Source organism: Scyliorhinus canicula, chromosome 8 (assembly GCF_902713615.1).
Source record: "Scyliorhinus canicula chromosome 8, sScyCan1.1, whole genome shotgun sequence".
Classification (NCBI taxonomy): domain Eukaryota; kingdom Metazoa; phylum Chordata; class Chondrichthyes; order Carcharhiniformes; family Scyliorhinidae; genus Scyliorhinus; species Scyliorhinus canicula.
Genome location: NC_052153.1, coordinates 54029233 through 54054422, shown reverse-complemented (window position 1 = coordinate 54054422; position 25190 = coordinate 54029233). Strand labels below are relative to the sequence as shown.

Genomic DNA, 25190 nt, shown 5'->3' with positions numbered 1-25190 from the left:
GCGGATGCTGGAATCTGAAACTAAAACAGAAAATGCTCGACAATTTCAGCAGATGGTGACAGCATCTATGGAGGGATAATGGAACTACCATTTTGAGTCTAAATGACTCTTTGTCCAGAACAGTTTATTTGGTCACTATCTCTGCCGTTTGTGTGAAAATTGGCTGCTGCATTTCCTACTTTTCAACAGGAAACAAGGGGAGAAATAGTTAAATGCAGTGGAAGTTAGAATCTGGAATGCACTGACTGAAAAGGTAGTGAGAATTGCAGAAATTTATCAAGAAAACAAATTTTCAGGGCCAAAGGGAAAGATGAGGGGATTGGGACAAATTCAAAGAGCTAGCACGATAGGTAGAATAACCATTGTATCATTCCATAACTCGACCCTGATGCCTGAGCTCCAATAATAATTTGATTGGCTTTATTGCACGTTAGGATATCCTGAAGTTATTAAAGGTGCTTGATAAATGCAAATCTTTTCTTTCCAAACCAATGTTGTCAAGGGTAGCACCAGAGAGACACATATTATTAGAGGGCCAAATTCAGCAGCGGTTTTCTCCCTGCCATTGTCATAACGCATGCACAGCACAACTTCACACGTTTATAATGGCAACCTAAATGAGCTAGGGAGGGCACTACACCCATTGTTGATATGTTTCCATCACCAGCAATAACTTGCATTTATGTAGTGTCTTTAACGTAGTAAAATGTCACAAGCAGGAGAGGGACGTATAGAAAATGGACAAGAGAAACTACTATGTGGGGAACTTTGTTCATATGGCGCAGTTATGCCGACTACAGTGTGTAACGCTCTCAGGAGCAGACAGCTAGTGCCTGTGCGGCTAGCATGGATATCTTCCTGCCTAGCCCTGGGAAATTAATGCATAGTCCATGCAAACAAACGTTCCCCTCTCAGTTTTCCCAAGCCAGGTAAAGGTCTACTCAGAATATCAGTGTATTAGGTGGCTGGATGTGTCAGTGTGGTTTCTACCACATTCTCAGTGAGGTTACACCAGTGGAATAGAATGAACTCAGAAAATTCCTGTGCTTCAACTTAGAATATCATATTACAGAACTACTGCCACTAAAATGACACGACTTTAAATGATTAATAGTAAATAAATCTGATAGAAACTTCAAAAACTCTCATTGTACAGTCAAATAATGTGATACTGGAATAATTTTCCTCTTTTAAAACCTTACGGTTTCATCAAAACATGATTTCTTAAAGTATATGGCAACAAATTGGTTTATATGTCAGGGTTCCAGGTTCGATTTGCGGCTTGGGTCACTGTCTGTGCGGAGTCTGCACGTTCTCCCCGTGTGTGCGTGGGTTTCCTCCGGGTGCTCCGGTTTCCTCCCACAGTCCAAAGATGTGCAGGTTAGGTGGATTGGCCATGCTAAATTGCCCTTTGTGTCCAAAAATTGCCCTTAGTGTTGGGTGGGGTTACTGAGTTATGGGAATAAGGTGGGCTTGGGTAGGGTGCTCTTTCCAAGAGCTGGTGAGACTCGATGGGCCGAATGGCCTCCTTCTGCACTGTAAATTCTGTGATTCTGTCTTCCCATCACAGAGGGAAGACGCTGGCGCAGTGGTTAGTACTGCTGCCTAGGGCGCTGAGGTCCCAGGTTCGAATCCGGCCCTGGGTCACTGTCCGTGTGGAATTTGCACATTCTCCCCATGTCTGCGTGGGTTTCACCCCCAAAACCCAAAGATGTGCACGGTAGTTGTATTGGCCACGTTAACTGCCCCTTAATTGGAAAAAAGATAATTGGTTACACTAAATCTTTTAAAAAATGTCTTCCATCACATGAATTAAGGGCTGGATTCTCCCGTCCACCGCAAGAACGGCACAGGCGAACCGCGTAGAATGGAATACTCCATTTACCTCAGGAGGGATTCTCCGGTCGCCAGGCAAACACAGCAGGAGAATCCCGCCCAAACTCTCACAGCAAGCTTGACCTAGCCCAAAAATAACCCGTTTGAGATGTGATTTTCCCTCCAGTTTTCAAGACATGCACAGATTTTCCTTCAAAATGTTTTTTTAAGAAATAAACTTTCCACGGCTGTGCTGATAGAATAATTACAAAAATCTACTGAACTTACAAGTAGTTTGTTCACAGTATTTTCTGAAACGCCCTTTTCCTTTAAAAAAAACTGTAATCCTGCCATAATTTCCATTTGGATGCAAAAACAACTTATCATCCTCTCCTCGACGGTCTGTTTCAATCCGTTGAAAGCATGGTCCCCTGAGGGAGTGTATAAGCAGGAAGATAAATTTGACCTAAGGTGCAAAATACACAACTTGGGAGGCACCCTAGCCCTCATGGAATAAAGTTTTCCAAAGCTTATACTGACAATAATGTGCTGCCAGATCGGCCACTTTCCTCTTAGGTAACTTTTAGCTGAGACTTATTTTCTGCAAAAAGGAGAGAAACGTATGGAACCCCAATGAAGGCCCACTTCTCGCTAGGCCAGAACTTAATAACCGGGCCCTGTTCAGGGATTTCTGAGACAGCATCAAAATAAGCAAAACAGACACAGCCCAGATAAGCAGCCAGGCAGATCAAGATGTGCCTGAAATAAAAACAGAAGAAAAAAAAAATAATAAGAAAGCAATCAGATTTTTATAGCGACTGGACAACATTTTTCATGCGACACTCGATATCCTACCATTCCCGCACAACCCAACAGTCTATTAACTTGTGAAGCATTTTTCACATGACTGTCACTTTTATTATTGGCTTGACTAAACATAAGAGTATAATATGAATTTATGCCACCAATTTTCTGAAAGATAATCTCACTTCCACTTGTTGTTTCTATCAGTTACATTAACAGATGCTTCACATGACTGTTAAATTAGCAATAACCGAGTTTGCATGGCATGACGCTGCTCAGAGTTGAGATAACATCAACAGAACACTGGGTCAGATCTACTCAGGGGCAGCAATCACCCGTCAGATTGCCACTCTGCTCCTATTTGCTTATCCAATGGCGGTGCTCCGCATTTCTGGTCTGACCTTTCGAACCAGGCCTCTTCAGAAATGGTACATAGGGGTTGGGGGGGGGGGGGGGAAATCAGAGGGAGTCAGGGGACTTGGGGTGGGGGGGGTCAGTGGAACTTGGAGGGAGTCAGGGAGTCGCGGGAGTTGGGGTTAGGGAGATCAGGGGGCCTGGAAGGACGAGGACCAGGGTGGGATTTAGGGGTACAGTCGGGGGGAGGGGGGGGGGGGGGGTCAAGGAGTTCGAAGTTCAGGGAGAATCAGGGATTTGTTGTGCAGATACCCAGGGGTTAGGCATCTGTTTGTTCAGTCCAGCATTTCATGGATAATTATCCAATTTTACAACATGAAGATCAAATTAATAAGGCAGAATAATTATCATAACAACAAATCATAATTTTGTTAGCGTGTAACTCACCAGGCACAATGCAGGTATGGAAAGTTGAATGCAGACCAAAGTTCACAGAAAAGGTTATCACTAATCCAGCACAATAGGGCGAGTGCCCACCAAAACCCTGCTAAGAGACCCAATTTGTACACACGAACATTTTCACACCTGAAACAGCAGGAAATACAAATTAAATAACTGATGTAAAGTTTAAGGTGATGTGCTTATTGCAGAACCATAGGCAGAATTTTTAACTGACTATAACAGCGGGAGCTGTCGTGGGTCAGGAACCTGGTGACAATTTTCAGCAGGTTTTGCTGAGGTCCTTTCTCATAGCCACAGTGTTAGCAACGGATTCCCTGGTCAATCCAGGAGCGCTGAAGGGATGGCACTGAATCTGTCAAAGGGAAGGATTTTAACTTGCGGGATGGGACCATGGCATGGGTTAAAATAAGTCAACAGGACGTGGATTTTTGAGGTTTTAATAAAGGCAGGAATGGAGAATAGACCTGGGAAGGCTGTACTTTGGATCATTCACTCTTACCTGGAGATCCTCCTGCAGGATCTGAGGGGCTGTAATGAGGTGGGCTTGCCCAAGGACAAGAAGGAAGAGGGGAACCTCTCCAACCAAGCAGGTATGGATAGACGTGGCTGAGGAAGTCAGCTGAGGTTGGCTCCTCCAACCTGGAGCTCGTGCACCAAGAGGACCCAGGAGCTGAGGAGGGGAGTTAAAGTGAGTGATATAACACTTCCAGGTGCCAAGTCGCACATTCTGACCTTCACGGCATTTCCTTGCACAGCATTCATCAGGACAACACACCCGCAGCTCCACTAATTCCTCGCTCTTCAGGCACCTCCCATCCTCATCTGAGCAGCCGGCACTCTCACGCACTCTCCTATTAACTCCTCGCACCTAAGCCTCACAGTCACCATATGTTGTCCTTCCCTGCCATCCACACAAGTCATCACTGCCATTCAATTCTCTGCTTTCTCTCATTGTAGAAGAGAGCACACAGCTTTATGGAGAGGTGCCGCTCTATTAGGTTGGCCCTTCAATGGCAGGCACCTTGACGGCCATCAGCAAAGCATGTCTACTTGGCCAATAAGGAAGGAGGTGCAGTTCCAGGCGACTGCAGGTGTCAGTAATGGCCTGCTGTGAAAATAAGCCTCCTCAGGCATGGGTGATCACCGGTGCTGATCCTATGCCTGCAGACCCTTATGTTGGGGGCCTTGCCTCTGTGGAGTTAGAGTTCTACATCCAACCCCTCTGCCCTGTGAAGACGCATGTGGCTGAGGAGAAGGCAGATGGTGCTGGTGCTGCTCCTACTATTGTTGTTGGTGTTGCTGCAAGAGCTTCATAAGCTGTTTCCATGCTTTTCTAAAGACGGACAGCAGCAAAGTGCAGCTGGAGGTGAGGGAAGTGCAAGACAAGGTGAGTGACCTGCAAGAAGTTGGTGATCACCTGTCAGGCACTGAAAAACCATTCTCTGAGAAGGAGTGCAGTGAGAACTAGCCTCTCACATGGCCATGGCTGCAGCCCTTCAGTTTCAGTGATGAAAGGCTTCCCAGCCTGTCAGTTTCATTGACAAAACATCCCCCACTGCACACATCCCAGTGACCCTGGTAAGTTTTTTAAAAATAAATTTAGAGTACCCAATTAATTTTTACCAATTAAGAGGCAATTTAGCATGGTCAATCCACCTCCCTTGATCATCTTTTAGGTTGTGGGGGCGAAACCCATGCAAACACGGGGAGAATGTGCAAACTCCACACAGACAGTAACCCAGAGCTGGGATCAAACCTGGGACCTCAGCGCCGTGAGGCAGCAATGCTAACCACTGCACTACAGTGCTGCTCTGTGACCCTGGTAAGTTGCTGATGACTTGGGAAACAGATCTGCTAGCTGTTGATGGTAGAATTCTTGGTTAAAACAGAACATATTGATCAAAACCTAGGACTTGGCTCCTCACTCTGCAACTGGTTCCTCGACTTTCTGACACACACAAACAATCAGTAAAAATAAACAACACCTCCTCCACAATAGTCCTCAATAACAGGGCCCCGCAAGGCTGTACACTTAGCCCCCTACTATACTCCCTGTACACACAGGACTGTGTGGCAAAATTTGGTTCCAACTCCATCTAGTAGTTTGCTGATGATATGACCATAGTGGGCCGGATCTCGAATAACGATGAGTCAGAATACAGGAGGGAGATAGAGAACCTAGTGGAATGGTGCAACAATCTATCCCTCAATGCCAGCAAAACTAAAGAGCTGGTCATTGACTTCAGGAAGCAAAGTACTGCACACACCCCTGTCAGTATCAATGGGGCCGAGGTGGAGATGGTTAGCAGTTTCAAATTCCTAGGGGTACACATCTCCAAAAATCTGTCCTGGCCCACCCACATCAACGCTACCACCAAGAAAGCACAACAGCGCCTATACTTCCTCAGGAAACGAAGGAAATTCAGCATGTCCACATTAACTCTTACCAACTTTTACAGATGCACTATAGAAAGCATCCTATCTGGCTGCATCACAGCCTGGTATGGCAACTGCTCAGCCCAAGACCACAAGAAACTTCAGACAGTTGTGAACACAGCCCATTCCATCACACGAACCTGCCTCCCATCCATTGATTCCATCTACACCTCCCGCTGCCTGGGGAAAGAGGGCGGCATAATCAAAGACCCCTCCCACCAGTTTACTCACTCTTCCAACTTCTCCCATCGGGCAGGAGATACAGAAGTCTGAGAACCCGCACAAACAGACTCTAAAACAGCTTCTTCCCCGCTGTTACCAGACTCCTAAATGACCCTCTTATGGACTGATCTCATCAACACTACACCCCTGTATGCTTCACCCGATGCCGGTGTTATGTAGTTACATTGTGTACCCTGTATTTTCTTTTATTTCCTTTTCTTTTCATGTACTTAATGATCTGTTGAGCTGGTCGCAGAAAAATACTTTTCAGTGCACCTCGGTACGTGTGACAATAAACAATATCCAAATCCTATTTGAATATTTTCATTAATTATTTAAAAGCTGCAAAGGGTGCGGTGGGGTCTCCACTCAGCTTCAAACCATCTGGGTGGAACGTGAAAAGAGCTGAATGATATTGGGATCCTGACCCAACGTCACTTTGTGGGAACTTACTGCTCACACTCAAAACCACCTCCCCTCACATGTTATAACCTCACCCCTGGGTGGGTGGATTTCGAAGAATGATAATTTAACAAAATATTATAGTGACATTTATACTTTGGACATTTGCAAATAGCTGCACATTTCCTCTGACCTGTTTCTCTCTCCCTTGTGTTAATTTCCTCTGTACCAGGTATTAACCCAGAACATGGGCTGGATTCTCCGCAGCTCCACGCTGAAATCGCAGGTCCAGCGATTCTCCGGCACCCGAGAATCGGCGTTTTCGGGAATTACTCCGCGCGGCTGGGGCCATTGCCAGAGGCCCGCCCAGCGATTCTGCGCTCCCGACCGGCCGAGTTCCCAACGACGTGGAACTAACATGCTATGGCCGGTCGGGACTCTCGCATGGCAGCTGCGGACTCAGTCCGCGGCCGCCCTGGTGGGAGTCGGGGGGGGGGGGGGGGGGATCGGGCCCCGGGAAGGGCCTTATGGGAGGTCGGGGCAGCCATTGGGCTGGAAGGATCCTCTGGAGCGCAGTCGATCGGAGGGCCCTAGTTTGTTGGTGTTGGTCCGCGTTCCGAGTCTGCCCCGGCACTCAGTGTGGCTGCTGGAAGCCGCCGCCATGCGGATGTGCAGGGGCCCATATAAGCAGCCAAAGCTGCGTGAAGCTCCCCGGGTCCCTGCTAGCCCACTGCAGGTAAATCAATCGCTCTTTATTTTTTGCAGGAAACTGGGGAGTGCAATGCCAGCGTTTTTACGCCGCCGTTGGGACATAGTTCCATTTTGGGAGAATCCAGCCCTTTGGTCTCCTGAAAGCTTCTGCCAATGCTGATCTTGAATTAGCCACTAGATGGCGTGGGAAATGTTGACTAATTTACTCTTCTTCATTTTGGAGAACCATCATACCACAGCATTTCCTGGACTGCTTTCATGGGTTCATCAAATGGGACACATACTCCCATTCTTTCAAATTATATTCTGAAAATTGCAAATTGTTCTTCTATTCCTTATCCTTTAAGAAGGAGATGAAAATATATCCTGTTGCTCAAAATTGTAGAATGTTACAAGTGGCATTTACATGAACAGCAGCGACAATAGTTTGTAATTTCATTTAAATATGGGGAAATAAATTAATGTTTTAGGGTAAGATTCAATAAAATAAGCCTCAATTGTAAATTAATTTGAGTGTCTGATAGTGTCAACAAAGCTCAGAAGAAAAGACCTTGGGCGCCATTTTCCGACGTCATTATGCTCTTGCTCAAGCAAAACAAGGCTGGTGAATAGGAGAGACCAAAAACGAGAACCAAACCAAGCGGCAAGCAGTTTGCGATGTAACCGGCCCGCTCCCATCGGCAAAATCAGAATCTCGCCATAGCGCGGCGAGAAACCAATTATCACCACTTAAGCCCTATTTCCATACAATTAGCGACAGCCACCCCATACCCAATGTCCTCCCGTGATTCATTGGCCTCCCCAGCAAGTGGTCACGCTGGCACCAATTAGTTGTCCTTTTGAAAAACGTGAACCTGGCAGAAGGGCTTCTGTGAGAAGCCGAGGAGGTGAGTAGCCATCTTTGCTCACAGGCAAAGAGCCCGGGCGTGCTGGACTTTCCACAGCAGTTCTCGGCAGGGGGTGGGGGACCCTCTGCAGGAGTGGGCCATCATAAGAGAGTTTGGGGGAAGCACTGGGGGGGTGCAACCGGGGGGGCATGCGCTCACGGGCACCACCTATGCCAATCCCTGGATCGTGTTTACAAGTTCCAGAGGCAACACTTGTCCCTGCCCGTATGCCCCAACATCTGCCAGCAGCAGAGGCCTCTGGCCATGTGTCTGAAGGCTATCACTAATAGGGAATTGGCAATCAAGGTTAAGTGAGCACTTCACATAGGGCAGCACGGTGGTGCAATGGTTAGCACCGCTGCTTCACGGCGCCGAGGTCCCAGATTCGATCCCGGCTCTGGATCCCTGTCCGTGTGGAGTTTGCACATTCTCCCGTGTTTGCATAGGTTTCGCCCCCACATCCCAAAGATATGCAGGGTAGGTGGATTGTCCATGTTAAATTGCCCCTTAATTGGAAAAAATTAATTGGGTACTCTAAATTTTAAAAAATTTCACACATCCTAAGTGGATTGCCGTGGGTGGGTGGGCAGTGTAGCATATGGGAGTCATTGCCTAGCATCTCAATCACACCTTGATGCCTGGACACTGTGCCTGAACACTGCGGAAGGCAACACCACACACGCAGCAGCCAATATTCAAACACCCAGGGGAATGGACAAGGCTCCAGGAACTTATCCACGGCCGGAGGGTGTGTGGATCCCACAGGGATGGGGGGGGGTTGCCTGGAGAGATAGGCCAAGAGATCGTAGGTCAGCCCGCATTGTGAAAGAAAGTGACAGGCATCATAATGGTTGTGCACAATGGTGTTTAATGTGGAGTACAAGTCCCCACTCTCTCGACGATGCCGCCCCCCCCCCCAACAACCCCAAACCCCCCCTCCCACGCTCACCTACACCCCATCCCTATCGCACCGCCCCCCCCCCCCCCCCCCCCCCACCAACTCCTCCCTACCTGGTGTTCTCACATGCTTTAATTTCCTAGCTCTATCACTACGTCTAGATGTCTCCCCAGGATGCACATCAGATGTGGAGGCAGTCAGCTGCTTATGGTGCCCCTGGCGGGCATCCCGTGGGGGCTCTCTGGCCGGAGAGCCCAGGATCACTTGTGGACGGCACATGTACAGATGTGCCGCCCCGTCCCGTGTTCTGACTTTGAGAGGCGGCCTCATCAAAGGGAATGGAGTTCGGTGGAGCTGGTGGCCACCGTCGCCGCTACCTGGGACGGGTCCGGGTTGGCCCCCTCCTCCTGCTCGGTGCCCATAGGGCCCTGGGGTTCACCTTGGGACGGAGGGGCAGCTGATTCAAACCCCGGGTGCCCCTGCATCATCTGGCTCTGCCAACCCTGGCGGTTCCCCATGGGCTGCACCATCGTGTGGACGCTCTTGGCGATGCTCTTCAGCGACTGGGACATGCTCTGTAGCACCTCGGCAATGCCCACCTGCGACTGGAACAAGCTCCGCAGCGCCTCGGCCATTCCCACCTGAGTGGGAAATGTCCCGCAGAACCTCATCAAGGTCAGCTTGGTACTGAGTCACATCCTCCAATGAGTCAGGCATTCTGCCGAGACCCTCAGCTATAGCCGTCTCCTCCAAGGTGGTCTCCTGGGAAGCTGAAGAAGGTGCCGCCCGCCCTGAGCTGCCAGCTGCCACCACCTCATCCCTCGGGGGGGAACAGGACATCCCTCCTGACCCCCACTGCGTCTCGAAGACTCCTCAGGTCAGGGTCCCCGAATCTTGGGGCTGGTCTCCTCGGTGCCATTGTTGCCAGTTGGCTGGGTCGGCTGAGCAAGTGCAGCTTAAGTGCTGCTCGACCTTGTTACCTGGGGCTGGCAAGCACAATCCCGGCGAATCAACTGGCGAGTTTTCATTTGCGGCGAGAAGCCGTGAGGCCTCATTAACGTTGAATTGCGTTGTCGGCCTCGCTGAGCCGGGCGCCAGGAAGCTCGTAACAATTCCCGCTCTCTACCACACTTCACATTTTTTCCAGAGAATCGCACCCCTTATTAACTTATGCACATAGTTGGTCCTGTGATGAAATTAGGATCTCAACACTAATATAAAATCATGGCGGTCCCATCCAGTGTCTAATCTGCCAGTAAATTCCTAAGCCAGCAGAACCTGCTGCCTGCTGGAACATGCATTGTCAGTGATTCACAAAGTCACCAAAGGCCGGAATGTCCTTTGCCCCAGCTTCTCCTCAGCTTCTAGACGGGATGTATCCCACATCTCCCGGTCTTCACTACAACCGTATTAATGGACCACCAATGTCTAGAATTAAACAGTACATCACCCTCCACATTTACCTCAGGAGTCAACTCAACTATGCCTGAACAGCATGTGGTATGAGCAAACCAAGATCATTACCAATCAGACCGCGGCCATTCTATGGTTCTTTAAAACCATCTCACCACAATGATTTGCTTGTTTAGTGCCTATCTACTTTGACTGATAAATGATGATTGGCTAAATTTTGCTTGTTTAGTGCCTATCTACTTTGACTGATAAATGATGACTGGCTAAATTTAGCTTGAGTTTAAAAACACAATATACTATACTCAAAAGCAAAGGTAGTGCATACCAACTGCATATGTGCAGCATATTTCCAATATTTTTAAACAGCAACTGTTCTCTATTGGACACCATACTGTTTCAAACATGGCTTGAAACTCTCTATTCCCTGTAAGTAACTCCTCCAGCTTGGATAGTCCTACAGGCTGCCTGTAAAAATCCTAAAACAAGCCGTTCTCATTTCTCACTTCAGCTTCACAAATTACATTCCTGACCCTGCAGAACTGGGATATAGAAACGCAGCTATTTTAATTACTGAATACCAATTGCATCAATTGCAGTCCAATCATCACAGACTTATCCGTTGTCTTTTACACATTAAGGATTAATTTCTGTGTCTAAAGTCCGATAAGATACTAGGCTGATTCTGTGCAGGACATCCTGAGCCCTATTATTGTGGCTAAGGGAAGTGACCTTTACATTCCTGCAGTTTCCTCTTGAAGAGGTAACTCAGTGCCAGTTAAAACTCCTACAAAACTTTACAAATATGAATAAACTGACTGGTTGGGGATACGCAGATTCAAACATAATAAATTTGATCCCAATTCCCTCTCCTATTCACACCAGTACCTGAACTAAATCCTGTGAAGACTGCTGCCCTGTACCGCTGAGAAGCAGTGTGTGAGATTAGAGGTATTAGATGGGATTACATATTACATATTTGCTTCTCGTTTTGACCGAAAACTATTTTTATTAAAGGCAGGATCAACGAAGGGTGATAAATTGGTTGTGTTTATATATACTGATGGAACCATCAAATCAGCGAACACGTGTAGTTGGATCTGAACAGAGGCTTTAATACACTTACAATAGAGCCAGCCTATTCGTCATTGAACTTCAGGCGAACTGGCAGGCTGGCTCTAAGGCACTGATCTTTATACATCGGTCCCAGGGGCAGGAGTCCTGGGCGGAGCCAAGGGAGGAGCCCAATACAAACTCTCGCGTACTCCCAGAGCGACTCCCCCTGGTGGTCGGATAGTGCAACTGCACTTACAATGGGTAGATAACTAACATATATACATGGAGCGATATTGTCAACTATATATAGTGTGAATCACATTCACCACATATAGCAAAGCAAGATTTGCAGTGCTACTGATAGACAAGGCTTCCCCCTTGCATTTAATCCTGGACTTCTAAAGTCATCAGTAAAAATAAAGGTAATCTAGGTTAAAGGTAATCTAGGGTTATATTTTTGGAGACCATATTGGAATATTTCAGGTTCAGGATCAAAATTGAACTAAAACATTTTAATTTTCAACAACTTGAGGGGGCAGCACAGTGGTGCAGTGGTTAGCACGGTGGCCTCACGACGTCAAGGACCCGGATTTGATCCCGGCCCTGGGTCATTGTCCGTGTGGAGTGTCTGTGTGAAATTTGCACATTCTCCCTGTGTCTGTGTGAGTCTCACTCCCACAACACAAAAAGATGTGTAGGGTAGGTGGACTGGCCATGCTAAATTGCTCCTTAATTGGGTATTCTAAACTGTTTTTGTAAATTTCAACAACTTACAATTATATACTGCATTTAAAATAAGAAAACATCATAAGGCAGGCGCCTCATGGAAACGTAGCTGGACAAAAATCGGCATCAAGCCGAAGATTTTCCCATATGATCGACCATCCACTCCTGAAATTTGGACTCCTGCCATCGATGCTTCTCGATATTTAGTTTCCAGGAATTGTGCAACACTGGTTCAGGATAACTTCTCTCCCTGTGGATTTCATGTGGCAGTGTGGTAAAAACTCGGAATCCTCAAGTTCCACCTCCATGTGATACAGCACATATCCTGCAGCACAACTTGTATGGCAATGAATGTGCAAAGTCTCTGTTTCTGAAACTGAAAATTACTATGACTTCTTCCACCTTGTCTATAGCTCAACCCAATCGTGCCTCAGCAGCCTGCGATTGCTTCCCTAACAAAGATGGAGGAAATGACTGCACGATGTTGATATGTCCTTCAAAAACAGCTTCTTCCCTGCTTCACCCGATGTCGATGCATTTACATTGTGTATTTATTGTATGTCTATATGGTTCATGTATGGAGCGATCTGCCTGGGCTTTATGCAGAACAATACTTTTCACTGTACCTCGGTACACGTGACAATAAATGTAAATCTGAAATCTGCTAAGTATTATTTTTTAAATTTAGAGTACCCAATTCAGTTTTTCCAATTAAGGGGCAATTTAGCGTGGTCAATCCACCTGTCCTGCACATCTTTGGGCTGTGGGGGCGAAACCCACACAGACACGGGGAGAATGTGCAAACTCCACACGGACAGTGACCCAGGACTGGGGTTGAACCGGGGAAGTCAGCGCAATGAGGCAGCAATGCTAACCACTGCGCAGTTGGGGCAGCTCAATCCTGCACATGTGCAGTTGGACCGCGCCATCCTGCACATGCGCGGGGAACTTCTTACGGCTGCCGGCCCCGACGCAATATGGTGTTCGGGCCGGCCGCGGCAGAATGTATGCCCGGGGGAGCAGGGTGGGGGGGGGAGGCCGGCCGCCGATCGATGGGCCCCGATCGTGGGCCAGACCCCTTCGGAGGCACCCCCCTGGTGAAGGAGCCCGCCCCCCGAGCGTTCCGCAGAGTTCCCGCCGGCAGCGACCACGGGTGGACGGCGGGACATCCGGGCCGAAGAATCGCTGCTTGCGGCGGTTCTCCGAGCGGCCCGGCGCGATTTGCGCGACGCTGGTTTCAGGGGGGGTGGGAGAATCGCGTGCAGGGGGCGGGGCGTGATTCGCGTGGTGCCCCAGCGATTCTCCTACCCGGCGTGGGGGGGGGGGGGGGGGGGTGAGAATACCGCCCTTAATCTAGGCTCCAATATTAATAGAATGGTTTCTAAAAGCAAAGAGGAATGGTGGGGGTGTTGTGGGATGGATTAAGATTACAGAACCCAGACGTAAAATTCAGAGGTTGAATTCTCCGATTTTGATTTGGTTTAACCATGAAATTATCCTTCCAGCTCTCACGCCTCCAAGCTTTATGGCAGGTGGGAGGGACAAATCTCACCCCAGAATTGAGAAGAAGAATTCTGCTGCCCCAAGAGGTTGGAGGTGATTGAGGAGGTGAGCAGAAGCATTGTGTCTCAGTCCCGGATGCAGTGTAGTACAGGAAGCAGTTTAATGGCCAGGTCAGGAAAGACAGAGCAGGTCAACTGATTCGCCTACAACCCCACCTCACTCTCTTGTCCTGCCGAGTGCACTCAACACCTCACTCCACACACCTGCTTAAGATTCAGCACCAGCCATCCTTCACGTTCCATAGACTTCCTCACCGCCACTGCTGCCACGCCTCCCAATCCTTAGAACCTTACAATTCATACAGTGCTGAAGAAAGTCATTTGGTCCATTGAGTCTGCATTGACCCTCTGAAAGAGCCTCCTACGTAGGCCCACACAACCCCCCCACCCCACCACACACCTGCCCCTGTAACCTAAACTATACATCCCTGTACACTCTTGGGAAATTTAGCATGGCCAATCCACCTGACCTGCACATCTCTGGACTGCAGGAGGAAACCGGAGCATCTGGAGGAAAACCACACAGACAAGTGGAGAAAGTGCGAACACCACACAGTCACCCTCGGTCGGAATTGAACCCGAGTCCCTGGCGCTGTGAGGCAGTAGAGCTAAGCACTGTAATCAATGTGCCATCGTGCCGCCCCTTATGCTATATGATGCATCCGACCGATAGTCACACTCACCGAATGCATTGCATCCAATACCTGACCTTCACTCACAGATCTGCTTATTTCACCTCTTGTACAAGACAGCACAAATGTAAGGAGAAGTAGAGGAATGAAGACAGGTGGCGGGATTCTCCATTTTTGAAACTAAGTGTTGACGCCGGCACAGAATTCGTGGACTTTCATGACAGCAAAACTGCCGATGAATCTGGACCGATTCAGCAACTGTGGAGGGGCTAGCACTGGCGCCCCGTGGAATACAATCTATTCCAATGAACAACGGTCCCGGGCTCGCCAGGTCCGTGATTGACACACGGGAAGTTAACAAGCAGCAGCGACATATACACACTACACTCCCCACACACACTCATCCCAGCCAACACAATGGCACTGGTTGTGATGGAGCGTGTCCATACAGATGATAGGTGGGCTGTGGCCAGAGGGCACCTGGGGGGTGGCTTGGGGGGACACCGATGTAACCTATGGCCCTCAGTTCACAATCGGCTGTCAGCGGCTGCCTTTCTGGCTGTGGTAATGGTGTTCTGTGCCCGTCCACTCCGACCCCACAGACCACCTTATGGCCATTCCCCGCTACTCCCCCCCAGCCCTGGCAGAAGCCACCCGATCAGCGGCACATTTGTCAGCAAACAATGGTGATGTTGGGCACTTTCCGTACCCCCTCTCCCTCAGCAGCCACGACGACAGTTTCACAATTTTTAAAAGCACACGTGAACCACGCTGTCGGGAACTCGGCCCATCGGGGGAATACCAGATCAAAACCGCTAATGATATGCAAAGGGTGCCTATTGTATGTGCGTTCCAGACCTCATTGATGCCGCGGTCAAGGTGACGGAGAATTGCGATTTGATGTCAAATCGGCGCCCTCCGCGATTTTGGTGTCGGAACCTATTCTCCGCCCAATCGCATTTCCCGATTTCGGCATCAGCCGTAAGAGAATCCCACCCAGGGAGCCTGAAATAGCTGATGACAAAATTAAAATTTGTCTGATTCACTTATGCTGATTTTTCATCAATAACTGAACTATGAGTATCTGTTTCTGGTAATTGTCAAGATTGTGACCTTGCTACGACTAATTCTTGGGCGGGATTCTCCGACAACCCCCTGCCGGGACAGAGAAGGGTCAGGGGGCGGCCAGTGGGGAGGGAGGAGGGTCTGACACCGGGGTCTCCGTAGTGGCCTGGCCCGCAATCGGGGCCCATCGATCGGCGGGCCGGCCTCTCCTTTCCTCCGCACCGGCTCCTGGATCCCTGCGCCATTTGGCGTCGGGGCCGGTGCGGGGAAGAAGGCCACTGTGCATGCGTTAGTTGGCACTGGCCCAACTGCACATGCACGGACCCCGCGGTGCCGGGATCAGGCTGGGATCGGCAGCTGGAGTGGCGTGGGCCGTTCCAGTGCCGTGCTAGCCCCCTGTAGGCCGGAGAATGGGGTCCCGGTAAAACACTCAACGTTTTTACGCCGCCGTCGGCACTTAGCCGCACGATGGGAGAATCCCACCCCACATTTCTCTCCCTTGCCTTTTAAGGCCTTCACAAGTGTCATTGGAGATGTATGAGGACCATTCCTCAGAGCACCTCATTCCTTCAGAGGGTGCATTGAGAGCACAGCCATGCAGATGTGTACACGTTGGTGGGTTCACCGACAGCGAGTTAGATTTTCATCTACTGATTCATAATTCACAAGAGAGTTTGAGCAGGCACATGCGGCAGGAACAGCTGAAGGGAGTCTGTGTCCACGGGAAGTGGGAGAGGTGGCACAATCCTCTCCAAGCTACACTCAGTTGGACAGGGGTCACTGTAAAACAGAACAATAGAGGCACATCAACAACTTGGTGAGGTACTGACAAACATGCCATGCACACACTCTACAGCATAGAGAGAGGATGGACCCAACTCCTGTAGATTGGTGGCACAGGGAATTGCAAAAACCTCAAGCACAGCTCTTAGATGAGTTCATGTGAATCCTGACTGCAGCCACGTAGACTTTGGGGAGGCTGGGGCATATTGGTCACTCTGAGTAATCCAAGAGCCAAGGGTAGTGATTGAGAAACCCAGGTTTGAATCCCAACACGGCAGATGTTGAAATTTGAATCCAAGAATATCTGGAATTAAACATCAAATGGTGACTATGAAACCATTGTCGATTGCTGTAAAATCCTATCCAGTTCACTAATGTCCTTTAGGGAAGGAAATCTGCAGTCCTGTCCTAGTCTGGCCCAAATGTGACTCCAGATCCACAGCAATGTGGTTGACTCTTAAACACCCTCTGAAATAACCTCGCAAGCCACTAACTTCAAGGGCAGCTAGGGATGAGCAATAAATGCTGACACAGCCAGAGACATCCCATGAATTAATTTTTAAAAACTTTGGTTGCCACCATATCGTCTGCCTTAAACAAAATGACATATCCATTCGTAACAGCTTTACTATAGATCATTGATCCTCACCAAGCTGATCTGTAGCAGTGATAGGAATGATTTGGCGCTGGCCCGGGTGGAGATGACAATGAAGTGGAAATGTCACTCAGAGAGTTCCCACGGCTCACCCATTGTCCTGCCTCAGCCAGTACCCATAATGCTGCCTAGTCTCCCGATGGCCAAGTTGGCTTCTGCACAGGCGTAGGTTAACCTGTCTGTAGTGGGGCCCTCAGGGGCTTCAAAACCTAGAGGGGGGTGCCAAAAGCATCTGAGCAGTGAGGACAGGGATTTGCCTTAATCTCTGCTGAAGCTACACATGGATGTATCATGTAGAAGCATTAGGAAAGTGAGCTGAAGAAATTGTACTTTACCAAGTGTATGCATTTGGGTTTCTAACAAAGGGCGGAATTCTCCGCTCCCGGGAAAAATCGGGAGGGCCGTCGTGAACTCGGCCGAGTTTCACGACGGCCTCGGAGGCCGCTCCTCGCCCCCTATTCTCCCCTGCCAGCGGGGCTAGGAGCGGCGCTCCATAACTCTCGGCCGCGGGGGCGTCGCGCCAAGAACGACGCGGCCGGTGCGCCTAATGACGTCAGCCGCTCATGCGCAGGTTGGCCGGCTCCAACCCGCGCATGCGCGGCTGACGTCGTGACGCTGACGGCACGAACCCGCGCATGCGCGGTGGCTGTCTTTCCCCTCAGCCGCCCCGCAAGACGTGGCGGCTTGATCTTGCGGGGCGGCGGAGGGGAAATAGTGCGTCCGATTTGGACGCCGGCCCGACGATCGGTGGGCACCGATCGCGGGCCTGTCCCCTCCCGAGCACAGTCGTGGTGCTCTTTCCTTGCTAGGCCACCTACAAGCCCCAAACGGGCTTCTCACTACCGTTTCACGACGGCAGCGACCAGGTGTGTTTGCCGCCGTCGTGAAACGGCCGCTAACGGCAGGCTGCTCGGCCCATCCGGGTCGGAGAATCGCCGTTCGCTGTGGAAAACGGCAAACGACGATTCTTCCGAGTGGGGGGGGGGGAAGAATCACGGGGGGCGCCAGGGGGGCATGAAATTTGTCGGGGGGCCCTCCCGCGATTCTCCCACCCGCCGTGGGGAGCGGAGAATCGCGCCCAATGCGTTATATTTCCACGTTTCCTTTTAACTAATGCCACAAAAACATTATTGATTGGCACCACTTACAAATTTTACCTGTTACTGCCACCCACATGTCAACTTGCCCATTCACTTGTTAAACCTAAAATGTCAGTACATGGAAGGTCCCCTTGGGCAGATGTGCAGTGAGTAGATGAATAGTTGGAGGAGTGTTTTATTCAAAGACTGATGTTGGCAGTGGAGGGTGAATAGTTTTGGTGGTGGAGCAGGGAGAGAGTGGCGGTGGAGGGGGGAGAGAGTGGCGGTGGAGGGTGAATAGTTTTGGTGGTGGAGGGGGGAGAGAGTGGCGGTGGAGGGGGGGAGAGAGTGGCGGTGGAGGGGGAGAGAGTGGCGGTGGAGGGGGGAGAGAGTGGCGGTGGAGGGGGAGAGAGGTGGCGGTGGAGGGGGGAGAGAGTGGCGGTGGAGGGGGAGAGAGTGGCGGTGGAGGGTGAATAGTTTTGGTGGTGGAGGGGGGAAGAGAGTGACAGCAGCTTTCACCACTTCAGAGAATTAAGTGAACCTTTGATTTTTTTAAAAATATTTTTATTCTCCTACTTTTTCACATTTTCTCCCAAATTTACACCCAACAATAATCAGTAACAAATGTAATGTCAATCCCCATATCAATAACAATGATCCCATCCCTGAGCCTTTGATTTATCAGGTCTTCCCTGGTAGCAAAATGGCTGGTTTGGCAATGAGTGATCCATCTTCATATTATACCTGCTTCTCTTCTTCAATCTTCTCCTCATCGGAAGGCGTCTTAAGAGTGCATTCTGCCTCTTCAACCTGAATTCTTCTTTGCTGTGCAATGTTGTATCGGACACAATGCACCACTGTTATTCTGGAGGCTGATGAGTACTGAAGGGAAGTTCTAGAACTGTTGAGGTATCTGAAGCACATTTTCAACTTTCCAATGGCTTGCTCAATGACACATTGGCTGTCATGTGTCTCTTGTTGTAGTGCTGTAGTCCTATTGATGCAATTGCTCGCAGGTATCATGTGCAAAGTTGTAGGGGATATCCTTTGTGATCTATGAACCTACTCATCAGTTTGAGTCCTGGAATGAAATGGTATTGGAATATTGGACTGCCGGAGTATGAAGACATTAGGAGAACTCTCAGAGAATCTGGTTGTACAATAGTTGCCCACTAATGGTATAAAATCCCTCGTGAAGGATAAAAAATTCCTGATTGCTGTGGTGGTTGCCGGCTTAACACGTGTGTGAACCAATGGCACACCCGAGATGTGGAAAGGCAGCCAGAGTCATGAATCTGATTGCCTGCTCATGCTGGCTATAGTCAGGGAAAGTTGATAAAAGACGACATTCTGACATGCAATCCATCAGCCGTATACTTTTACGGCACGGTGGCGCAATGGTTAGCACTGCTGCCTAAGGGTCTGAGGACCCAGGTTCGATCCCGGCCCTGGATCACTGTTTGTGTGGAGTTTGTACATTCACCCCGTGTCTATGTGGGTTTCGCCCCCACAACACAAAGATGTGCAGGGTAGGTGGATTGGCCATGCTAACTTGCCCCTTAATTTAAAAAAAAGCCTTACACCTTTATATGCTGATAAGAGACCATTGAGATGTCTCTGTTAGCACACTGGAAGGAGCCTGAGACAAAGAAATTGATGGAGGCAGTGACTTTGACAGCGGCAGGCAATGCATGGCCACCAGGGCCAGCAGGGAGCAGCTGTTCTCGAAAGAGGCCACAGGTATTTGCAAGCATCTGCCATGTCAATCTGAGTCTGCAGAATCATTGCCCTTCACATAGATCAAGGAAGCTGAGCTTCTGTAGGTAGGCCCCTTCACATAGGTGGCTCTTCTCTCCGCTGTTTTGACCTCTGTCAGCTTCCCTCCTGAGCATCTGCTATATCTACCAAAGAATGTTGTTGCTGCAATGGCTGCTGACCGTCTTCCTCATCCAATGTTGTGTTAAATATCCATGAGCCTCCAATCTTCTCCAAAAACCTCTACACTGACAAGAGTGTGGTGAGATAACCACTGTAGTTATGTGTACTGCAGTAGGGGGATGTATGCCTGTACCTGTAATACAGGTTCCTCCGGTCAGCCCCTGCCGGCTAGCTCCGCCCACAGGGAGCTTGTGTATAAATATGTATGAGAGCTGCTCAGACCCTCAGTCTACAGTTGCGGATGGAGGGACAACATCGTACAGCAATAAAGCCTCTATTGTACTAGTCTCTCGGCTTTGAGTATAATTGTTAGCGCCTCAATTTATTGCTGTCCCATGCCCACACCCCTTCCTGCGCCAACCCCAGCGCCCCCCTATTCGTCCCCATCAGGTCCATCCCTCATCCCCCTGCCCACCCTGGAGGACATGGACGATTTCGGCTTGCTCTCGGAGTCATCCCGCCAGCAGCCAGCATCAACATCGCCAGCACCTGCACCATCGGGGCCATCACCGCCGGTGCCGACGTCACCACCACAGCTACGCCGATCACAGCGGAACGTCCGACCACCGATTCGGCTCAACCTGTAACCTGCTAACCGGATGGACTCTTGATTTTCCTTGTTGGACCCTCTTGTAAATAGCATCCTTTGTATTAGAGTTACATGTCACCCCCGCCGGACTCATTTTTTACAGGGGGTGAATGTGGTGAGATAACCACTGTAGTTATGTGTACTGCAGTAGGGGTATGTATGCCTGTACCTGTAATACAGGTTCCTCCGGTCAGCCCCTGCCGGCTAGCTCCGCCCACAGGGAGCTTGTGTATAAATATGTATGAGAGCTGCTCAGACCCTCAGTCTACAGTTGCGGATGGAGGGACAACATCGTACAGCAATAAAGCCTCTATTGTACTAGTCTCTCAGCTTTGAGTATAATTGTTAGCGCCACAAAGAGGTTTCTATGAAACATTTGCCAGAGCAAACTGACAAAGCGGCTGTAAGCGCCTTTATTAAGTTTGGACAGTCTGGTGTTAAGAGATTCCCTCGAAGTGACCTACAGCTTGCTCCCTTTTCACTATGTTTCCCGAGTTTTGAAATCCTGGAGACATTAAACTCAAATACCTGTTTAATTCAATTGAAGATCCCCTCGTTACTATGTGTTGATGATTTTAACAGCTGTGATAATTACCATCCAGTCTGTCCTAATGATTATAACGACTCCAGTGGGTAAGTACCTCTGCATGCTGCCAAATGAGCCCCTGTTCATTAGCATGTTAGAACCTGGTTGCGGCTCTCACAGATCACAGAATTTACAGTGCAGAAGGAAGCCATTCGGCCCATCGAGTCTGCACTGGCCCTTGGAAAGAGCACCCTACTGAAGCCCACCCCTCCACCCTATCCCCGTAACCCGACCTAACTTTATGGACACTAAGGGACAATTTAGCATGGACAATCCACCTAACCTGCACATCTTTGGACTGTGGGAGGAAACTGGAGCACCCAGAGAAAACCGATGCAGTCACAGGGAGAAAGTGCAAACTCCACGCAAACAGTTACCCGAGGCAGGAATTGAACCCGGGTCCCTGGAGTTCTGAGGCAGCAGTGCTAACCACTCCTGATGTTTCCCAACGCCACTTGTAAAATTCCACATGGTTCTGATTGAAATTTCTTCAAATTTTACTTCCGACTTGATCCCAACCCACTTGATCTTGCCAGTTAAATTTCTAAACACCACCTTCCCCCACTCCCCCCACACCATTTTCTAAATCCTAACAAAAAATCAGACATACATGTTTCAGAGTTTCTCCATAATCTGAATGTTTTCGGTGGCAGGGTGTTCTAAAATAATAATGTACCACACCCACATAGTCCTGACAAGAGAAGCAGATAAACAGATTCTGGGAATAGAGGCAAACATTGCGAGTTCAACCATTTTCCTCCAACTGTACTTGTTTTGTACACAGTGTGCCAAGAAAAAAACAAGTGGTGAAATCGCTTTTAAGATGTGATGCTTTGAATCACAAGATCGTTCAAAAGTATTTTGAATGTCTGTGAGGAAACATGTCTCATAAAACTCTGGCAAAGGGCCTTATTTTGCAGTATCCAGTTAAATTGGCATCAGCTGCCCATACACTATTGATGTGCAGGAAAGATTTTTTTATCCTCCATACTGCACGGAATGACTTTCTGCCATTTCACCAATCTTCGGTAAGATGTCTTCTGCATGATTTTGGTACAATGTGTGAAAAGCTAATAAATTGTATTAACAATGCATTGGCTGTTAACCCTGAAATATTATGGTGCTCCAAAAAATGAATAGATTTTGCTATGGAAGGGCAGGGTAAATATTGTGGAAAATTTTGGCATTGTTCAATAGTTAATGGAAATGAATATATGGAAAGATATAAAACGGTCTGCAATTTTACACTGTCATAAAGTCAAAATTACCCTTTTGTGTAACTAAAAATACATTATAGGATAACAATTTTTATCAGTAATCACGCCACATGTAAGATCCCGACATTAAAATCTCCTTGTTAAAGAGGTTGAAAAAGAAGCTGCCTCATTGAAATCCATGGCTAGGATGTACCTGGGAACTGTGTACAACTGATTTATTTTAAACCAGGGGCTGGTTTAGCACAGTGGGCTAAACAGCTGGCTTGTAATGCAGAACAATGCCAGCAACGCGGGTTTAATTCCCGTACCAGCCTCCCTGAACAGGCGCCGGAATGTAGCGACTAGGGGCTTTTCACAGTAACTTCATTGAAGCCTATTTGTGACAATAAGTGATTATTATTTGCCTTCACTGTGCACTTTCCACTGCAGTCTCTCTCTCTCTCTTACTCTCTTTATGTATAGTCTTCATTGGCTCAGTTGCAATCATGGCTCAATGATGCCATGATATATTAGGACAAGGAGAAGAGTACAAAAACTACCTCAACCAACACAGTATTAACACAACGCTCTACTAACCAACTGAGCTAACCAGGCCTACTCCTACAGCCAGAGATTGACAACTGTCTGTAGTGCATCATGGGCATGAACCTCTATCTTACCATTGTACTACCATGCCGGGTAAGAAAGCAACAGTTGGTTCTTTCACTTCATGTCACAGTATATCTTGCCAATACTTTTGTTGCAGTCATATAGAAATATGGTCACTCCTGCACATTCTGTGCTCAGGAGGAACCAACCCATGGAAGAAGAATGTATAACTCCTCTCATTCAAACCGTCATGCTCCTGGTGGACCTTCATGCTCCTGGTGGACCTTCATGCTCCTGGAGGACCTTCATGCTCCTGGAGGACCGTCATGCTCCTGGAGGACCGTCATGCTCCTGGAGGACCGTCATGCTCCTGGAGGACCGTCATGCTCCTGGAGGACCGTCATGCTCCTGGAGGACCGTCATGCTCCTGGAGGACCGTCATGCTCCTGGAGGACCGTCATGCTCCTGGAGGACCGTCATGCTCCTGGAGGACCGTCATGCTCCTGGAGGACCTTCATGCTCCTGGAGGGCATTGAAAGCAGCACAACATCTTGAGTAACCCAGCTCACTAAATTTCCGTTACCCTGAAGTGGTACTGATAATGACTGTCAATATCCTCGTCCCCAGGAGGGGAGCGGAGACATTAAACAATTCCAAGTCCTCAGCTGGACAGGTAAAGTAAACTACTGCACATAGAGTCTTAGATGTTTACAACATGGAAACAGGCCCTTCAGCCCAGATTGTCCATGCAGTCCAGTTTCTATCACTGAGCTAGTCCCACTTGCCCTCATTTGGCCCATATCCCTCTATACCCACTCTGTCCATGTAACCGTCTAACTGCTTTTTAAAAGACAAAATCGTAGCCGTCTCTCCCACTGCCTCTGGAAGCCCGTTCCAGATGCTCAGCACCCTCTGTGTGAAAAAAATTCCCCTCTGGTCTCTTTTGTATCTCTCCCCTCCCACCTTAAACCTATGCCCTCTAGTTTTAGGCTCCTCTACCTTTGGGCAAAGATGCTGACTATCTACCTTACCTATGCTCCTCATTAATTATTAGACCTCTATAAGATCACCCCTAACTACACTCCAGGGAAAAAAGTCCCAGTCCTCTGCATTATTTCTAGGGTAACGGGAATTTAGTGAACTGGGTTACTGTTCATCTCTTCTGCACTCTTTCTAGTTTGATAATATCCTTCCTATAGTCGGATGACCAGAACTGAACACAGTATTCCATGTGTGGTCTTACCAATGTCTTGTACAACTTCTTTTTTTTTTAAATAATTTTTATTGGAATTTTTTACAGAAAATATAAAAATATAACAAGTATAGTAACAAGCAGTAATATGCAACTAACAGCCCCATAACACCCACAATTCCCCCCATACCGTAACATCACATGTATCACACTCCCCCCCCCCCCCCCCCCAACAAGAGAACTTAACCATAAATTAAAATTAAATAAATCAAATTTAAATAAAATAAGCAAACATAATCAATGTTCCCCCCCACCCCCCCGGGTTGCTGCTGCTACTGTCCCAGTACCCTATCGTTGAGCCAGAAAGTCGAGGAAAGGTTGCCACCGTTTAAAGAACCCTTGCACCGATCCTCTCAGGGCGAATTTAACCTTCTCAAGCTTAATGAAGCCCGCAATGTCATTGATCCAGGTCTCCACGCTTGGGGGCCTCGCATCCTTCCACTGTAGCAAAATCCTTCGCCGGGCTACTAGGGACGCAAAGGCCAGCACACCGGCCTCTTTCGCCTCCTGCACTCCCGGCTCTACCCCAACCCCAAAGATCGCGAGTCCCCATCCTGGCTTGACCCTGGATCACACCACCCTTGACACCGTCCTCGCCACCCCCTTCCAGAACTCCTCCAATGCCGGGCATGCCCAGAACATATGGGCATGGTTCGCTGGACTTCCCGAGCACCTGACACATCTATCTTCACCCCCAAAGAACCTACTCATCCTCGTCCCAGTCATGTGGGCCCTATGCAGCACCTTGAATTGGATGAGGCTAAGCCGCGCACACGAGGAGGAAGAATTAACCCTCTCCAGGGCATCAGCCCATGTCCCGTCTTCGATCTGTTCCCCCAGTTCCCCCTCCCACTTAGCTTTCAGCTCCTCTACTGACGCCGCCTCCTCTGGCGGGACACCTTGCGAGCGAGAACGGGAAATTTGGCGCTCCAGCCAAAATTCCATTCACTCTCAGCGGCACCGGAAAATCCCAGCCGTGACTGAGGAGGGAAGACTGATTTGATTTGATTTATTGTCACATGTATCGAGGTACAGTGAAAAGTATTTTTCTGCAGCCAAGG

At 48.8% G+C, this 25190-nt stretch overlaps 1 protein-coding gene across 1 annotated transcript in view; it reads right to left on the bottom strand.

Moving 5' to 3' along the window:
- Window positions 1-1843: 1843 nt before the first annotated feature.
- Window positions 1844-25190, bottom strand: part of acer2 (alkaline ceramidase 2) — an 88434-nt gene continuing 65087 nt past the window's right edge. The window contains exons 5-6 of the mRNA XM_038804608.1: window positions 3421-3558; window positions 1844-2574 (exon numbers count right to left, since the gene is read on the bottom strand). Coding sequence (XP_038660536.1) covers window positions 2388-2574; window positions 3421-3558 — 325 coding nt within the window. The 3' untranslated portion in view covers window positions 1844-2387. The remainder of the gene's footprint in view (window positions 2575-3420; window positions 3559-25190) is intronic.